General features: G+C 40.7%; 3 protein-coding genes across 3 annotated transcripts; all 3 read right to left on the bottom strand.

Annotated features, from left to right (window-relative positions):
* Positions 1 to 4,215: 4,215 nt before the first annotated feature.
* Positions 4,216 to 10,791, bottom strand: and1 (actinodin1). Its single transcript, XM_029458007.1, has 7 exons — positions 10,744 to 10,791; positions 10,101 to 10,187; positions 7,433 to 7,477; positions 6,923 to 7,068; positions 6,209 to 6,622; positions 5,701 to 5,952; positions 4,216 to 5,581 (listed from the first exon to the last, which is right to left on the bottom strand). The coding sequence occupies exons 2-7, from the start codon at positions 10,171 to 10,173 to the stop codon at positions 4,562 to 4,564; spliced, it is 1,950 nt and encodes a 649-aa protein (XP_029313867.1). The 5' UTR covers positions 10,174 to 10,187; positions 10,744 to 10,791; the 3' UTR covers positions 4,216 to 4,561.
* A 1,945-nt stretch (positions 10,792 to 12,736) lies between these two features.
* Positions 12,737 to 15,782, bottom strand: cops9 (COP9 signalosome subunit 9). The gene is made up of 3 exons (XM_029457885.1): positions 15,585 to 15,782; positions 14,844 to 14,916; positions 12,737 to 12,815 (listed from the first exon to the last, which is right to left on the bottom strand). The coding sequence occupies exons 1-3, from the start codon at positions 15,645 to 15,647 to the stop codon at positions 12,778 to 12,780; spliced, it is 174 nt and encodes a 57-aa protein (XP_029313745.1). The 5' UTR covers positions 15,648 to 15,782; the 3' UTR covers positions 12,737 to 12,777.
* A 623-nt stretch (positions 15,783 to 16,405) lies between these two features.
* On the bottom strand, positions 16,406 to 17,920 carry otos (otospiralin). Its single transcript, XM_029458097.1, has 4 exons — positions 17,876 to 17,920; positions 17,630 to 17,696; positions 17,159 to 17,182; positions 16,406 to 16,750 (listed from the first exon to the last, which is right to left on the bottom strand). The coding sequence occupies exons 1-4, from the start codon at positions 17,918 to 17,920 to the stop codon at positions 16,563 to 16,565; spliced, it is 324 nt and encodes a 107-aa protein (XP_029313957.1). The 3' UTR covers positions 16,406 to 16,562.
* Between the last annotated feature and the right edge of the window lie 48 nt (positions 17,921 to 17,968).

Genomic DNA, 17,968 nt, shown 5'->3' with positions numbered 1-17,968 from the left:
TTTGACATCCAGCCCCCTGTCTGTCCGCCCGTGTGATGCTAGGCTCTATTGAACCCCGCTTACCCACCTGTGGGAAACATTATTGTTTCGTGTAAATAGAATGAAACAAACAAGAAGGATAATATATATTGGGATAATATCTTGGGAAGCACTTTGCTCTGCTGTAGACAGACACAGTGGGAGGGGTAGGGGGCCTTGGGGCGAATATGGCACCTTCAGCACACAAAACCACACTAAAGTACACTCCAGCAAGTGAGGAAAAGGTGCCCTTTATATACTACTTCCCTTAAATCCCCTAATATTAATATTGAGGACTCTTCTTTAGTCTAATCCTGCAGATATATAGCCTGTGAGAATCTGCTGACTCTGTGTTCCTCTGACCTCTCTTTCACTTATTGTGACCGCAGATGAATCTACTTACAGTGATGATGCATGAGAATCACATCTTCATGAATGTTGAAGTAACGCACCATAACACCATAACGTCATTGTTAGGGCCTGAGCACTGGTCGAGCAGGAGCGCCGCTCACATGTTGCATGATGGATACGGCTTGGTTAGTTGACTTACCATTTGCGCTATCTGAATTTGCATAATCACGACTCAACCTCAATTTTATGTAAATGAGGTCCATCCATCGTAACACACCAGGCACACTTAGGCTAGTCAGTTAGCATCTCTGCAACACAATACATAGAAGTCTTTGACATAATGTCAACACTGTTACCGCTTCACACTCTGTTGATAATGTTAGTTTATTGTTTTAATGTTTTAAATTTAAATTCTGGCATATCTTACACATCCACAACCTCTTCAAGGATATGTTGTGAAACGTAGGCCTTGTGTATTCAAGTGCATATCTAAGTTATTCTAATTTATTTGTGTCTTTTCAGATTACACATTTTCATGTGTTGAAATTCTGATAAATTTAAGGAGGAAGTTGAGTGGGTTGAGAGTATTCTCCTATTTCTTAAGATAAATAAGCCCTATTTAAAAACCCTTATGGATGAGCTAAAAATGCTATAATAACAAAGCTGAAAACAGGGCGGTTTACTTTTCACACTACTCACAGAGAAGAAGGAGAAGAAGAGTGGGCAATAATTCAACACTGAAACATTTATCCTTCACATCCTGACATCTTATAGCCAGTGACGTGCGCTGGAATATTTCTGCACTTCGACACCCTCTGTGAACACGGCTTAAAGACGCCTGCTGTGTCTCCCTTTTCCTCACCGCTCTCCTCAGCATCAACTCGTTCACTCTCACTGCCTTCTTCTCCTCATAATATTTGTGTTTGTTACCTTCTTTATCTTTGCTTTCACCTTAGTCTTGCTAAAAATGGACTCTCTTCACTTGTTTAAGATCAGTCATTGGAAATAAGTGGAAGAAGGTGGCGTGGAGGTGGACCCCCGATGCTTCATACCACCAGTTCCCAGCTCTGACAGAAGTAACACATTTTTTTATTCATGTGATTCATCACACTGACTTACCATTACAGCTGGAGAGTCATTTCAAGTTGTCCGTCATATATTATTACATATTCTGTGGACATTTCGTCAACAGAACTCAACTCTCCCCCAATCTTAATTGTAAGTGTAGGTACAGCTTTAAGTGATTTAAGAAGATTAAGAAGATTTAAAGCAGTACTTCTCATGTTACCACCAGTTTTTATTGTTGATTGTTTTTACCGTATGGATATATGTTTTGCTGTTTCTCCGCACTCCCTTGTAGTCCTTGCTTGAAACGTTCTATATAAACATTATTATATAAAACAATTCCAGTGAGGAAACTGAGAGATGATGTTGTGACATGTCATGTCCTGCTCTCACCCCGATAAAACGATGAAGGACAGTAGGTTGAGTTTTATTGTCATACAGCTGCGGCAGGTCTCTCACACACAGACTCTTTCTGCCACACCCTTTTTTTTTTTTAGGGACGTCCATTCAGCCTATAGAAATGTGTAGACTTTGATTATTGTTTTTTAGAAGCCTTAAGACAGGGGTGTCAAACATGCGGCCCGCGGGCCAAAACCGGCTCGCCAGTCGTCAGTATTATTTTAAAGGCTTGGTTCTGTCTGCATTTGAGGTGAAGTAGGAGGTGGTATTATATGTCCGGTGTGTAAAGATAAATCAGCTAATGACAGAACAGAGGTGTAAAAGATGTGCAGTAATTAGTTTGACAGTGTGATCTATCAATAGTCTTCAGCAAATAATCAGCCTTGGCAGCAGTGACAGAAGTCAACCTTGTACATCGGCAGCCACAAGAGGGAGTCCTGATTTACTGTGTGTGTGTGTGTGTGTGTGTGTCTGTGTGTGTGTGTGTGTGTGTGTGTAGCCGTGCAGGGGGTATGACTTTGTCAGTGGCTGGAGGCGGACGGACTTGGATATATTTAGGAGTGACAATCTTCCTCTCTGTCACAATAAAACGATGAGACCACATGGCATCAGTCTTTTAAGTTATATCAATTTAATCTGTTGTAATAAACATGACCGAACACAGCTTTTGTTTATCTGTGGTCACTTTCTTATATTTTGAACTTTAACTGCAGGCACTCGTGCATTTTCAGATATTATCAGAACGTTAATTTCATAAAGAGACAGTATCCAAATAGATGGGGAAGGTCACAGCGAGCAGTGTGTATGTCAAGCCAGGCAAAACATTAAGGCAGAGAAGTGTAAGAGCACAGGGGCAGAGAAACTACTTTAAAAATACAAGCTCTAGGCCCGTCTGTGAAAATCAGCTTAACCAGGCAATATAATGTTAGCAACCTTGAGACTGAATGGAGAATCTGTTTTAGAAATAGAAAGAAAGTTAACATTGATAATCTTTGTATATATATCCCGAAAGGTCACAGTGAGAGCAACTAGAAAGGAGAAAGGAATCATAAAGATAAATGACAGAAAGTCATTATGTTCCTGGCAGAAACTTACATAGAATATGGAAGTTATCAGTATGTTACTGTGGAGGTGTAGAACTCCACAAGCGGTTTACTACAACTCAAAGAAGGAGAGTTATATGTTCCAAATGTACAGAATTATTTGCATGCAACACAAATTCTCACAATAATGAAGTAGATAAAAGGTAAAACAGAAGCCGAATAGATCGATATAGAAAATGAGATGGCAACGATATCAATTGGGACATTATCAATTTACAGTGTAGAAAAGCAGCAGGCATAAACATACTGGAAACGTATATATGCAAAAACCCTAAAAATAAATAGTGAATGTGTATATCTCAGATTCCAAACAGATTTGATAAGTTTGCTGGGTTAGTAAGGGGTTAATCACTTACTTACAAAACACACAATACATTTATATGAAATGACACATGAGCGAGGCGCTGCGTAAGTGTGTCAATGATGCATGTGTGTTTATTTCTTGCGGTAGTCGTTTGCTCATCCTTATCTGTTTTTATCTTAGTTTCTATCCTTATATACAAATGTTTAACTTTGTTGTGTTTATCTGACTTGTACCCTAACCCCTCAATGATCCATCCATCCATCGACCACCGCTTATTCGGGGTCGGATCGCGGGAGAAGCAGCTCCAGTAGGGAACCCCAAACGTCCCTTTTCCGGGCCACTTTCTGAGATATTAATTAATTAAAAGGAATTGAATAAAGAGAGTTAAAAGAGATTTTAGAGAGAAGTTTCTCTGGATGCTTCGACCTTTTGTGATTTATTACACATACAGCATTTATGGAGTTTGATCCATACTAGGATTTAGGAAGTTTAACAAGTCTTGTGTGGTGCAAGGGTCTAAGGACAGAGGATGTCGTAACCTGTACAGTCTGTAAAGCACACTGAAACAAATGTGTAATTTGTGATACTGGGCTATATAAATACATTTGATTTGATTTGATTCATGATATCTGAATCTCTGCTTCTTCAACTTGACCATTCTTCATCTAGAGATGTCAATGCCGGTCAGTCCACCACTTTAGGCCAGACTGAAATATCTCAACAACCAGGAGATGGATTGCCATAACATTTGGACATCTTCATGTCCTCCCTCAGGCTTAGCATCAGTATGTCAGCAATGTGTTGTGACGTTGGCATTAAGCTCAGCCTAAGCAGAGCCGTGAGGTTATTATTAACGTGATATCAATATTAAAACATTTACCGGTATACCCCTTAACACCTGTCAATCGAGTTGAGTCATATGTCAATAGTCCGTGAATGAAATGCAAAAACAGCTTTCAAGAGCTTTTTATTAAAACATTAAAAATCAAAAAAATCAAAATCAAAAAAATCTTTACATAATCCATCAATGACAAAAAGCAACGAACAAATACAAATAAAAAGTGGGATTCATAGATACAGAAGCAAAGCTGAGCATTGACGAGGCATTACACATTGGAGTGGAGGTGGAAACCAGAAAGCAATAGGCCAAAGCAACAGGTCTAAAGTAGCTAAAGAGATGAAAACATCGCTGGAACACACTCGGCTTTCTGAGCAAGCTCCTGCAGCTGGAATCTATGTGTGGATGTATGTGCATGTACTCATTGGGTCCATAGACTTCTCTCATGTCCCATATCTGGTCCAGGTGTGTGTGTGAGCCTGTTTATTTCTTGCGGTAGTCATCTGCATAGGCTCTGTGATCATCCTGCTCGGGGTACTGGTCGCCGTAGCGCCTCAGTATGTCCTGGAGGCTGGGCATACCCTGTGAGAGTGGCTGGTAGGGCATATGAGGCTCCTCCTGGCCGCTCTGGTAGGGCTCCGCCTCGTACTGCTCCTGTTCCTGCTGCTCCGGCTGCAGCTCGCTCTCTGCTGCCCCCTGGTTGTGGTCCTCCTCGGCGTGATGCTCAGGCTGGGCCTCGGGCTGAGTCTCATAGCGGCGCAGGCGGCAGTCACGGTCGTACTCAGGGTCACAGTGTGGGTTGGAAGGCTCCAGGACTCCGTTTCTAGTGCCGTCGGCATTCAGGTGGGGCTCGTAGGCTTCGGCAGGGTAGGGGATGCGGCGGTGAATTCCAGAACGAGGCTCGTTGGGCTTCACAGGGTAGCATTCACGATCGTAGCCAATGAAGCAGTCATAGCCCTCTTTGGTCTTACCTGGGGGGCCAAGAGGGTTGCGCTCGTCCTGGGCAGGCTCTTCATAATTGGGATTGGAAAAAGGCAATTGCTGCCTGGGGGATTGAGGGCCACGGCGATGCATAGCAGCCGCCGCCTCACGGATTGCAGAGAAGGGATCGTTGGGGTTGGACTCTGGAGCAGCCTGCATTGGTGGAGCATGTGGGTCATTACCTTGAGCTTGGGCCATGAATTGGCGAATAATGGCATATGGATCATTAGCTGCAGGAGGAGCTGGTGGAGAAGCCGGGGCGCTAGCCTGGCGATACATGGCATAGGGATCATTGACTCTATTAGCATTAGCATAAGCATCCCTAAACATGGCATAGGGGTCGTTGTTCTGCACAGCAGAAGGAGGAGCACGAATGGCAGCAGCCTCAGATTCTTCCTCATTTTTGTATGCGTCAGGGGGTGTGGCGTATTTAGTGGCAGTAAGAGGGTTGCAGCCTTCTTCATAAAGAGGGTTGCAGGATCCAGGGCCAGCAGCGGCAGGGGGGTTAGGGGCACGAGGCGCCTGGAGGAACACATCAGAGTGGAAACACCATGAGTCATTATAATCAAGGCATAGATGCAAATAAAAACAGAAAGAAGTTGTTAAAATATGTTAAATGACTATAATAACATAAAGCATACCACAAGGGAGGCAGCGTGGGCACAGCGGGGATCCCGTGGATCACAGTTGGGGTACTGCAGGTAGAGACCAGAAGCGGCCTTCTGCACCATTTGGGGTTTGCAGTTGGGGTCTTTCTTGGGGTCACAGCCGAGGTGAGCGTAGGAAGGCACTGGTCCGGCAGAGGGAGCATACCCGTGGGCCCCTCTCAGGTGGTACTGCAGACACTCCACGTCATCAGAGGAGCAGATACGCAGAAGCTCAGCCTTCTGCTCCTAAAAAAATTGAACATAGAGGCAGAGGTGGTAGCATCATGTCATTGAGGCAATAGAAACTACTGTAACTTGTAGTTGTATAACCACTATATGCATATTCTTCTATTTGATATATCATTTTTCCTACACCTTTTTAGATACGATCTTTTGGTACAGGTGCAAAACTCTGCAACAGGTTAAATAAATTGCTGAAGCTCAATCTACTAATAGCTAACATACTAATATATAAAAATACCTAAAATGCCTGGAAGCATACCTTGGAAAGCAAAGGCACTGTCGATGGAGCGTAGTAGTAATACCCAGACTGCGGGTCTTTCGCTGGAGCAGCAGAACGGACGTACTGAGGGGCTGGGGCCTTCACTGGTGCTGGGGCTTGGGTGGCAGCTGAGAGCACCAGAGGCAGGTAGGGGCTTTTGCCCTGTACCAAAGCAGCATACAGGCAGTAGGCGTCCTTCGTGGGGTCACAGGTTTTCACAGGTGCAGGTTTGGGGGCCTCTGGCTTAGGTTTTGCCCGGCTAGTGTAGGAAGACACGCAGTTGGGGTCATCAGTTTCGGAGCAGGACTTGTAGACCTCTCCCAGGTGGCGCAAGTAGGCCTTGTGGGAGCGACGTGCCTCAGCACGGTTCTTGTTCTGGAGGTAGGCCAGGTAGATGCGGTCCATTTCCTGAACCTGAGGGGGGAGGAGGAGTTTATTGGTATTGGTATAAAATCCAAAACAATGAGCTAAAATGCTCAATAGAATTGAGGGGAACTGCAGAGTTCAATTTTGATTATATGAGAGTTTACAATAGGAATGACCCCTTTCCCTTTACACCTAGTTATCTTTAAGCAGCTTTAAAACTCTTACTATTGGATATTCATTGTAACTAATTGGAAACTCCATCCCTAACAGACACCTTATACAAAGCTTTTGTTCCATACTAACAAGAGAGACTTTTGTCACTTTTTCAGTGGGTTTGTGTGTACTTACTGCCTCCTGGTTGCCGTTGTCGGTGAAGTACTTGTACCAGCCCCAGTAGTCAGAGTTCTGTTTGTACCAGCTGATGTTCCTGCGGTTGCGGATCAGCCGCCTGTGTAACTCTGCAGCAGTCGACGTCTCCTGGATACTGTCTCCCACTGAAGGCAGAAAAGAAAAGAGAAGGTACTGCTGATCCCGAGGCTTCTGCACTCACTTGGACATCAATCAAAGACATTCTAGTGACTTTTAAAGTGTGTAACAAAGATATTCAAGGCCTAAAACTTGTTATATTTGGGTGGTTGGACATCATATTAAGCCCTCATTTATTTTGACTTGCTGCTATATACAATAGATATCAATCAAAGGGATAAGTGTTGATGTCACATTGAAGCGAGGTGAGGTGCAGTGATGAATTTGGATTTTCATGGTCTTTCACCCCTGGCAGTTGTCACTGTGTACTCTTTAGAAATAAACACCAATGTGCAAGTATATGCTCAGGTAAAGAGAAAATCACATATTTACCATCTCCTTTCGGCTTTTGCACAATTGGTCCAGCAGACAAGAATACTACAAAAACAGAGAAAAACAAATGTAAAATCCAGAAGTTGCTGAAGTCAACATTAAGACCTGGAAATTGCTTACTCTTTCTATTCTGACCTTTTAAATGTGTCTGCAATACATAAGCAATGATATATGACATTAAACCTCAAACATTTTCAGTCAAATATAATTGATTAAATAGGGCAGGGGTAATTGGCTTTGCCTGAAGCGCTGGGGACTGCAGCTCTTTGTAGATTTTATAGGTGAGCTTGTAACAACCCACGCTGTGTTTTTAAAGAGCTGTGTGTGCAAATATGTGTACGTATGTGCACTGTTTGACCGCCTGCTGCTGAAGGAACAGCAGATTCAGCTCTGCTCTCGGTTTCTTTCATCTCCACAGGGAAAAGGTGTTAATGCCTTACAGAAGGAGAGGAAGAAGGAGGAGGAGGAAGAAGAAGAAGAAGAGGGGAACAGACGACACGTTTAAAAGAGAGATCCAGAGGGGATAATTCAGGTTTATGTGACGCGTGTTTGGAAGTGGAAAAACATCAATCTCCTGCTTAAAAAAAGAGTTTTGATAAGCTTTAATGGAAGTAATCAGGAAGATGCACTGTAGCGTGTAAGGTCACACATGAAGGGCAACGAGCAGAGGTATAAATTTGCAAAGAAAAACAGCATTAAAAAATAGATGAAGAAGTGAAGGTGACCCGAGGTGATGGAGGGATGTGGAGGAGGGTGGGCTAAATGATGCTGTCTCAGTGTATCCGCTGTATTGTTTTTTACGAGCCTGTAAAAAGCTGGCTGGCACATCTGGAAACAGCAGAGCTTTAAGAGGGGCAGAGGAGGAGGTGATGCTGACAGGTACTAATCTTTTACAGGACCAGGAACGTTGAAAGAAGCGTCTCCTCCTACTACTCTTTTTTCCCCCTTTTAACCATCACACACATCATTGTTTTATAATGTTTTTCAGAGCAGTGATGAGACTCGCCCGGTTGTAAATGTGCCACTTATGTTGAGAGCAAACTGGAAACAGGTGGCGCAGGAATAGCTGTTTTCATGTTGAAACATTATAAATGATATATGAGCACCACAGGCTGTTAGAGCCACCAGATACACATTAAGCACAGTCGAGCCTCCAATCGCTCTGAGCAAGTGTTTGCCCCATGACGTGAGTCCGATGTCCATGAAATGGTGAAGGGCAATAACCCTATGAAGTCCTTAGCCTTGAAAATGTAGATTGTGAAGCTATAACTCAAGTCAAATGTATTTATCATGGAGCACGAATATCAAAGCAAACGATTGTGTGGATGATGACAAAGAAAATATATCTGCTAAAACCAGTGATGCAAAGTAATTAAGTACATTCAAGTAAAGTATGTCAGAACGATTCCATTTTTATGCTGCTTATGGTACTTTTTACTGTTTACCCTAACCCTAACCCTAACCCATTTTTATGCTGCTTATGGTACTTTTTACTGTTTACCCTAACCCTAACCCTAACCCATTTTTATGCTGCTTATGGTACTTTTTACTGTTTACCCTAACCCTAACCCTAACCCGCTTAACTGTCAATACTTTTACTGAAGTAGAAGTCTTGAACTTCTGAATCAAACTCTAGCAAAAACTTTAAACAAATCACAAAATTAACCATATTCTTTCTACTAAGACACTAATCTGTGTGTTTAATTATTTTAAGGTTTCTTGGACTCTCAAATCTGTACAGTGAAGCTTTGAAAAAAAGAGACTACTGTAGTATGAAAAGCTCCATCAACATCGTGATTATCACTAACAAGTCATTTTGAATTACTGTGAAATTACTGCATGCTTCAGTTGTTTCTCATTCACGACACTTTTATCATCAGTATTTTTGAGGGTTATTCAAAAAACATTACATAAGCTTACCATTCAATGCCTACGAAATTAATTAACATCCTTTTGAGGATTTTTATCTAATTGTGGCTTTGTTGTCGTGAAGAAAAAGCTCAACATTAGGACCAATTACTAAGAGATAATAGCTGATATTTCAATGCATCCTTGGACTTATATTATTTATACCCGGCCATAGAGAGGCGTAATTAGAAATATTACTCACCTAATTATTCATTCTCCAGCCATTCACTTAGTATTATAATCAGTAAATCCTGCTTTTATTCCATTTTTGTAGATTTTGAAAGCGAGAAATGTTCCCAACGTGTTTCTGTTTAGCGTGTTTGAAATAAAGTCAGTGGTAATATCAACTAAGTGCATTTACGTAAGCAAAGTACTTGAGTATTTCCATTTCATGCCACTTTATACTTGTACTCCACCACATTTCAGACGTAAATATTGTTATTTTTACACCACTACATTTATGTAACAGCTGTAGCTCCTAGTTAATTTTCAGATTAAGATATGAAACATATAAGTTATAAATTGAACTAGAGCAGTTAATCAATCAACTGAAAATATATCTGCATATAAGAAAGTACTTAAAATTGGCTCCATCTCGGCAACAGTAACACTCACGGGGGCCCGTTTTCATTTTCGGTATATAGTTTAGACCGTTTTATTCAACCGTAAAAGCCATGTTACTATGTCATGACACACAGATTTGTCACACACTGACCCTGTTATGTGATACTTTAATGTCTGATGCCCGCTGCGTACTCACCAGGCAGCAGAATCACAGCCAGCAGGGTTGTGACGCACACACCGGAGTAACTGGTTCTCCTCCTTCCAGCCATGACTTAACCTCCTCCTGTCCTGCCAAAGACATCGACGTTCATTATTCTTTACTCACATTAACTTCCCACTCCATTAATATTATGCCTTCAAATATTAATACACAACCCTTAGTTTTAGCTAAGGTCAACTTATTGCCACAAAATTGATAGCAAAGTTACATTTTCTATAAATGCCTCTGTATATACACACATTTTTGGATGACTGCTACAATGATAGGGTTCGGGTTCACCCAGCCAGGGTAGTACATTAACATTTGTATCCACCAGTCAAGCTATTCTCCCTAATTCCCCATCCATCCAACCTGAGAGCCCAGACCTGTGTGCGTTTTCAATTGGAGATCTGGTGAAGTGGCCCCTTGCAGTTCGGAAGTGAACTGTGATTTGAAAGCTTTCAACAAACATGTTGCCACAAGGTCTCCGGGCCGCGCTGAAAGCTCCTGCTTTTTGTCGTTTTAAAACAGAACCAGTTCTGCAGTCAAGCTTGACTTCAACCTGAATTTGAATCCCTTTTAGAAGCACCTACAAGTAAACACACTGAAGTGCAGACTCACCACAGTGTTGGTCTCTCACCTGTGGTTCTTTTTATCTTCTCTCTGCGGATCCAGACGCGGACTCAATATGAAGCCGACACTCAGTCCACCTGGGCTCAGACACTAAGTGAGGTTCCTCGTGCACCCTGTCCCTGCGGCCCTTCTCACAGATTGTCCTCGTGAAGGGTTTTGGCAAGGTTTTAAACCAAGCCGGTTCCTCAACACCCGCACAGAAAAAACGCATACAGGGACCACCTGAGGGGGTCAAGGGCCACCTCAACAAGATGCGTGATTGGTTAGATCTTTCACAAAGTTTCAGCCAATTGGAGGAACTGTAATTAAGGGCAGGAAAAGAGAAAAGGTGGGAGGGTTTGAGGCGGAGGTGGAGACGTGGAGACATGGGGTAGGAGAAGTTGTTTCAGGTGGTGTTTTTTTAATTTAAGACCATTGATAATTAATTATATGTATCACAGAGGAGGTTAGTAATCGGACAATGGATCTTTCTTTCTTTTTGTATGCAACATTTACTCCCAAGCAAGAAAAACAAGACAGAAAGGGACAGAAGAAAGAAAACATCAGGTAATAATGAAGGGGGGGCTGAGGTGCCACATAAGCACTTCTCACAGACCTTCAATGAGGGCCAAACCACAGCTTCTGTCTAAACCTGAACACACACACACACACATGGAGGGGCAGCTGTTCTACACATGAGGAATTTGATAATCTACAGTTTCCTCCTCAGTTTAACTGTGTTCAGGCATGCCAGCCTTATAAGACACACACACACACACACACACACACACACACACACACAAAGACTGATTTTAGTGGGAAAAGCCTTATAGCTGTGATGCAACATCAGCACATCTGACTGCATTAGCCTGTAATTGCATCGTAACACAGATTTGCTGGCTTCAGAGAAGGTTTTTATTAAGTTTACGGAGAAATTGAGATTTTGTTCCAAAGCAAAAGTGATTTAAGCCCAAATAAATCATGTTTGTAGAGAATAAATTGAGAGAGGACACATTTTCTATTACTTTTGGATGTATTGAGTTTTGGCCACCATGTTTATATAGTTTGAGCTTGAAATCTCAAAAGCCTCCGTTTCAAATCTTGTCTTACTCTGTAACGTTATTCACAAATAAATGAGCAACAATCAGAGTTAAAAGTTTTGAAAAGCGTTTTATACATTAGGAGTTTAACACTCAACGACTCAGTTTATATACTTTATCAGCTATGTGGGTGTTTTTTACCGAGCCCTTCAAACCAGCAACTTAATCCCATCTGAAGAGAAGAGGCTGTTATAGCATCAGATTAATTAATGCGCATGGCTTTGGAATGAGATATTTTCCACGTATGTGTGTGTAACGTTAGGGCGTCCGGATACTTTCGGACTGTGACTTCTTTCACTTTAAATCACGGGCCCTGAACAGCCCTAATTACAAGCGTGGTTTAAACACGCTTACACGTGCAGCTGGTTTATGCATTACCTCAGGGAAAGTCACAAATGAATACATTAAAATGCAATTTGAAAGTTCATACACCAGTTAAAAGGCACATAAGAAATAAAGTCCAATCACAGCTTTTCCATTTTTCCTATTGATGATGCCATTGACCGCTTTATTTCTTCTTCTTTTCATTTTTTTTTTTTTTTAGCATTCCCACATTTTTGCAGCCCCTCTCTTGTCCCGTCGTGCCCCAACTGCACATTAAGTGGTCATGTTAACACTGTATCTCGTATGTAATTAGGTTTGCTAACAGGTGTTTCGCAGAGCCAACAAACCTACAATCCAGCCAGGAGCAGATTCAAACACGACGACGCCAAAACCATACTCATAATTTTCTCTGAAGCTGGAATGTAAGCGATCCTCAGAATTCACAAGACACCTGGTTTACCACGACAACTGATTTTTTTTTGTAAAAACAAAGTCTTTATTTCAGCATGGTTGGTGAGTGACATGTAGGAGGAGGGTGCTGTACAAATAAGAGAGAACTTGTAGTCAGAATCAGCCCATTTTCATGATTTCTTTTTCTTATGTACACGTTCACACAAACACACAGGTGGACGCCGTCATCACTGCAGGTCATCGTCATCGTACAGATCCTCAAACTCTGCAGGTGTAAAAGAGAGAAAGGAAAAAGGACAGGGTTAAAAAAAAGTTTGTGTTTTATGTCAATTGTACTCCGACCTTTTGAGTCAAGTCAGTTTATTTTATTTTATATATACAGCCCAATATCACCAATCACACATTTTCCTCAAGGGGCTTTAATAAGCGGTCGGCTGCAAGGCTTTTTTCAGAATGAGCTTAAAACTACAAGTAGCTGGCAGCCACTTATATAAGCCGTATAGTAATTGTTCTGTTGCCAGGATGTCCATGGGCTGAAAGTGATCCAGCGCCAGAGCCTTGAGAAACTCTTTCTTTCATGTCTCCGTGGTTTTCAGAAACAGGACATTCCTGTTTTGCCTAATAAAGGGGACAGGCAACGAGCCAAACAGCGTGCCCCTTGGCTACCTTTTATACCCCCTTGCGACTTTTAACACAAGCCACTGCAGCACCAGGGAGTGGGGGTCTTCTTTTAGATACCTTACTTTCACAACATGGTCTAAAAAGATATCGCCCATGTTTCACACTGTTCAGACCTTTGAACACGGCTTAACATCGTTGACGGCAGAGGGATACCTGAGATTACAAGGGCTCAATTATAGGACAAAGTCTCTTTGGCTTTTAAATGATCACTCGTCTACGATCTGACGAATCTTTCACGGGTCACGCTTTTCCATTTCTTGCTCAACCTCTCGTTAAATCCTTTTTCTGATTAGCAGAAATGTTTGTTAATCAAATTACAAGCCATTAAATTGCATCATTTTGGACACTGCATGTCAGTGTAATCATGTGTACCAGCTGTGTCTGTTTTCACAGTACTTTGAGGACATATATTACATTATTATATAATAATGGCGCTCATGAGACTCCATTCCCTGTTAGCGCCACGAGCTAACGTGTACGTGAGAATTCACTGAAAGCTGCAGTTTTAGTAGCGTTAACAATCCAAGTGATGTAAAGGAGTGTGTATGAATGTTTATAAATGTGTGTGTGTGTTAAAGCAGCTGACTGGCGAGGTGTCCTGCTGAGTTTCAGTCTGACAGCAGCTATAAAACTTGCTTTACTATCCTCCTCTTCGTTACTCTTTTTCCTCTCTTTTCTTCTTTAATTCCCTCATTTTTAACAATCAGCTCTTTTCTTTCTAGGTCATGTGCTGTTGAGACAAAATTGTTTTTTGACTGCAGACCGACGGAAAACAGATTAGCGTCGTGTTTCTGTGTGTGAAACGGGAGTTTCCAGGAACAACGGGACTTTTTTGAGGGTTAATTTGAGAAGACAATGTAGTTAAGGCAAGAAAAATGTTTCTCCCCTTAAATCTTTCATCATCATGAAAACATGTTGGAATGATTTAATTTTTTTTACTTTACTGCTTACATGTGTTTGAATAGTTCAATCATGGTTTTTCAGCGTACAGTTTAAGTCTGACTTTAAAAGAAAGCGGCTAAATGATCAGGTTTCTTCACATGTTTTAACCAGGTTTCTGTAAATTCCTTTGATCATTTAAAGAGAACTGGGTTTCTCATTACAGATATCACATAACTACCAAAAATCAGGAATGGTAAGGTAACCTAACTGCATGTAAACACAATCATTCATGTCTAAGATCGCGAGTGTCTACTGACACATGTGGGTAATAAAGCAAGAGGACAGATCAAATCAATAACTCATAATGGTTACCCGCTTTAGTTACTAACACTTATAACTAGGCACAAGAGGGTTAAGATATCCATCAGATATGATCCATAAAGATGCTTTTTTTTTTTTGCATCACACAATGTGGCTTTGATAACTTTAGTTTCACTTTTGACACAAATCAAAGAATTTGGGATTATGCCTTCTAAAAGAAGATTTCTGTTTTAGTTCTTCTCAACTCAAGATTCCTCCTCGATCTATGAAGTCCTGCTGACATATTCTCTTTCTATATCTAATACCACAGATTAATCAAGTGGTACACATACTATTTCCAGTGTGTGCACATTCGATAATTATGAGGGGAGGGGGGAGGGAGACAAAAGGAGAGAAAACTGTGGCTTACCATTAAAGAAATCAGAGTGCACTGCTTTTTCATTGGCTGCCAGGTCCATCAGCAGGCCGCTGCTGCCCCCTGCCTGTTAACACACAGCAGTACAACCGGTTTTATAGCAGTAGCAAAACACACTCACACACACACACACACTCACACACTCACACACTATGTTCTATCTAAACAATAAGGATAGAGAAGCTACTCGGGGACAATGTAATAATAGAAATGGATCATGTATAACATAATACTTAATAATATGTCCTGGTCGTAGGGCATCATCTGAGCATTATAGAGAGATACGTGTTGTGACAGGCTGACAATAGCAGTCCAACATAATGTGTATCCTACTATAACTTTAACTTATGAAAGAAGAAACTTCTCCATATTCACTAAAGTTATTAAGCATGATTTGAAGTATAAAGAATAAAACACTTGATGGTATTGCAGAGACATTATTGCCCCTTGTATTGCATTATGGAGGTGGTTGTATATTGTGATGTCCAGACTGGTAGGACAAGCACCACGATTGTGTTATAAAAACCACTAATGTTATATAAATGCATTATTATTCCAATGATTATTGTGATTCGTATTATTTACACGGAAGGCGGCAAACCGACTGTATCTGAAAGCATTATTGTTTAGAAGATTAACACAACTTTACAACTCCAGCGTTACTAAGCTGTTTAGCATTAGCCATAGTTTTGGACGATTATGTTGCCATTTCTAGTTCCAATTATTTTAACCCACCTCGTCAAGATCCACGTACGGTCCTGCTCCTTCGGGAAACATCTCGTCCACTGCGGGTTTCATTGTGTTTTAGTATTAGTTCAGCAGCACTTACGGTTTAGAAGATGTTGCAGCTTTGTGGCTAGCTAGGCTAGCTTCTTGAAGCACGTAAACAAAACAAACGTGTGCAACACTAAACTGTGTCCGGCTGTCTACCAGCGTGTCGCAATTAGTCCGCTCTTTACTACTTTACTAAACAAAGACTATAACATGCAATACAAGCTTTTTAGCAACATTAACCATGGAAATGTATTACCTTAACTCCTAATATCAATATATATTTTATCCTGTAACAGAGGATTTCTGTCGGAGAGTAAAACCATTATTTCTGGAATAATGCGGAGCAATGGTGACCAATTAATAAATAATGCAATATCAACTTTTATTTAATTAATTTTAACACTACTATATGACTTTAGTGTACTAACAATGTGAACATATAATGCTTTGTATGGAAAAGAGCGTGGGTTACTTATTTCAATAGTATTACTACCAACATAAATATATTGAAATATAATTATATGCATATTCTGTAATTGTGTATTTTAACTGAAAGATTATAAATATTTTTTTGTGTATAGGGTAAGACATTATTTCCTATGTGAAAAAAAATTAATATAGACAGAAGAGAACATTTAAATGATTAACAAATGAAGTAAAAAGACAAAAAAAAAAATCCATTCTAAAAATCATTTTATAGACATCATTACATATTTGTAAATGTGTATTTGCGTGTGACACATTACATGAAGATAACATACAATCCTACAAAAGGGCTATATACTCTACATATATTCTTGACTACACTAAAAACAGTGATATACTTGGGAAAAGAATAAATCTCAAAGTATTCACTTCATTTAAATTCTTGCATGTTATTTTTACTCAATATTTTTATTTCCTTATCCTCATAATCTCAGAAATGCTTTTCTTTTTTATTCAGTGTTCATGTCCCGCATTGCTCTCATATCCCAGGGTGTCTCCGAGGTGCTGGTGGGCGAAAAAGGTCCGGGCCATCTCGTTGATATGGTTGTAGGCGCCAATGGATCTGAAGTATTCAATGTAGTTCCAGAAGTCAGAGGTGGAGTAGGGCCAGTAGGGAACGGCTGGCGGTTCTTCATATGGCACTAAAGACACACAGCAGGTTAGGGAAGGACAGGAGACAACTTAAAACTAAATCCACTCTTATCATACGCTGTTATATATCACATTCCACTAGTTATTAGTTTGGCTAAATCTGCCTAATGTTCAGGTTCTGTTAGTTCAGTCAGTACAATTCCAAGAATGCATTTACAAAACCTTATAGGTTAGCTTACAGAGATAAAGAGCACGTTTTTAAATAGAAAGTGAGCCACACCTACAATTCAAATGCATTCTAGTCTAGCAAGGCTTCTGCTGTTGAAGTATCTCTATAATTAATTTCATTTTTTTTGGAAATGCAAGAGATGGAAACTATCTGAAATGTTGGAGGCCTTTTGTGTTTGTTGCAAAGTATGAACTTATCTATAAAGAGATATATTATGTATATACAGTACCTCCTTCTGGGATGACTCTGGCCTCTGTGAGGAGAAGAGAGAGAGAGAGAGAGAAAAAGTAACTTTCCCAAGCATTCCAAAGCTTCCCAGGCACAAAGAAGGGATTCAAGTGCGAACTGAAAAACTGTGCTTCCTCCCAGAAAACTGCAGGACACATTGCTCCCTCCGCAAATATTATTGCTGACCATTTGGTTCACACTCACATACAAACACACACACACACACACAATCTGAAGCATATAGAATTCCTCCTCGGACAGAGTCCTCTTTGTACACATGCAGTCACCAGAAGCAAATGCTCTCCTGTAGATGCAGTCACATCTGGAATCATACATGATTCATACACAGCATTTATACATGCATTATATCAATTGTATTACCTTATCGCTGCATTTCTTTTTTACTGTACAGACAAACTAAACTTCAGTTACAATATATAAAAAAGAAATTAAATAAAAGAGATACATTTACCAGTGAGATGACAGGCAAAGAGGAAGAGGAGAACACTCAGCCACACCAACAGCTTCATCTTTCCTTCCTACAAGAACAAAACGTTTATGATGCTTGGTTTTAATCCACTTGCTAGTCTATAAGCACATATAATGATAATAATATTATTATAATATCATGATTTCTGACTCCTAATTCCAAAAGAAACTGCAACTTTCTTGTAGTTTGCCATAGTTTTGTGAGTAAAATGATAAATAAGATGTTTACCTGTAAATGGTTTGTGAAGCCGTGCAGAGAGATGCTGCTGTTCATCCGCTGGTTGACTGGTCTGTGGAGCTCAGTGGAGGAAGAGCCAGTGGA

This window comes from Cottoperca gobio, chromosome 20 (genome assembly GCF_900634415.1).
Source record: "Cottoperca gobio chromosome 20, fCotGob3.1, whole genome shotgun sequence".
In the NCBI taxonomy this organism is placed as follows: Eukaryota; Metazoa; Chordata; class Actinopteri; order Perciformes; family Bovichtidae; genus Cottoperca; species Cottoperca gobio.
The sequence above is the reverse complement of the archived record's forward strand: the minus strand, read 5'-3'. Positions and strand labels throughout refer to the sequence as shown.

Excerpts from the sequence above, each read along its gene's own strand:
- and1 (XM_029458007.1), bottom strand. The coding sequence starts at position 10,173 with ATGGCTGGAAGGAGGAGAACCAGTTACTCCGGTGTGTGCGTCACAACC. Across the intron at positions 7,478-10,100 it reads GGCTGTGATTCTGCTGCCTG|TATTCTTGTCTGCTGGACCA; the intron begins GTGAGTACGCAG and ends CTGTTTTTGTAG. Across the intron at positions 6,623-6,922 it reads ACAACGGCAACCAGGAGGCA|GTTCAGGAAATGGACCGCAT; the intron begins GTAAGTACACAC and ends CTCCCCCCTCAG.
- otos (XM_029458097.1), bottom strand. The coding sequence starts at position 17,920 with ATGAACAGCAGCATCTCTCTGCACGGCTTCACAAACCATTTACAG. Across the intron at positions 17,183-17,629 it reads CTTTGCCTGTCATCTCACTG|AGGCCAGAGTCATCCCAGAA; the intron begins GTAAATGTATCT and ends TTCTCCTCACAG. Across the intron at positions 16,751-17,158 it reads CAGAGTCATCCCAGAAGGAG|TGCCATATGAAGAACCGCCA; the intron begins GTACTGTATATA and ends GTGTGTCTTTAG.
- cops9 (XM_029457885.1), bottom strand. The coding sequence starts at position 15,647 with ATGAAACCCGCAGTGGACGAGATGTTTCCCGAAGGAGCAGGACCGTAC. Across the intron at positions 14,917-15,584 it reads CGTACGTGGATCTTGACGAG|GCAGGGGGCAGCAGCGGCCT; the intron begins GTGGGTTAAAAT and ends GTGTGTTAACAG. Across the intron at positions 12,816-14,843 it reads GCACTCTGATTTCTTTAATG|AGTTTGAGGATCTGTACGAT; the intron begins GTAAGCCACAGT and ends TTACACCTGCAG.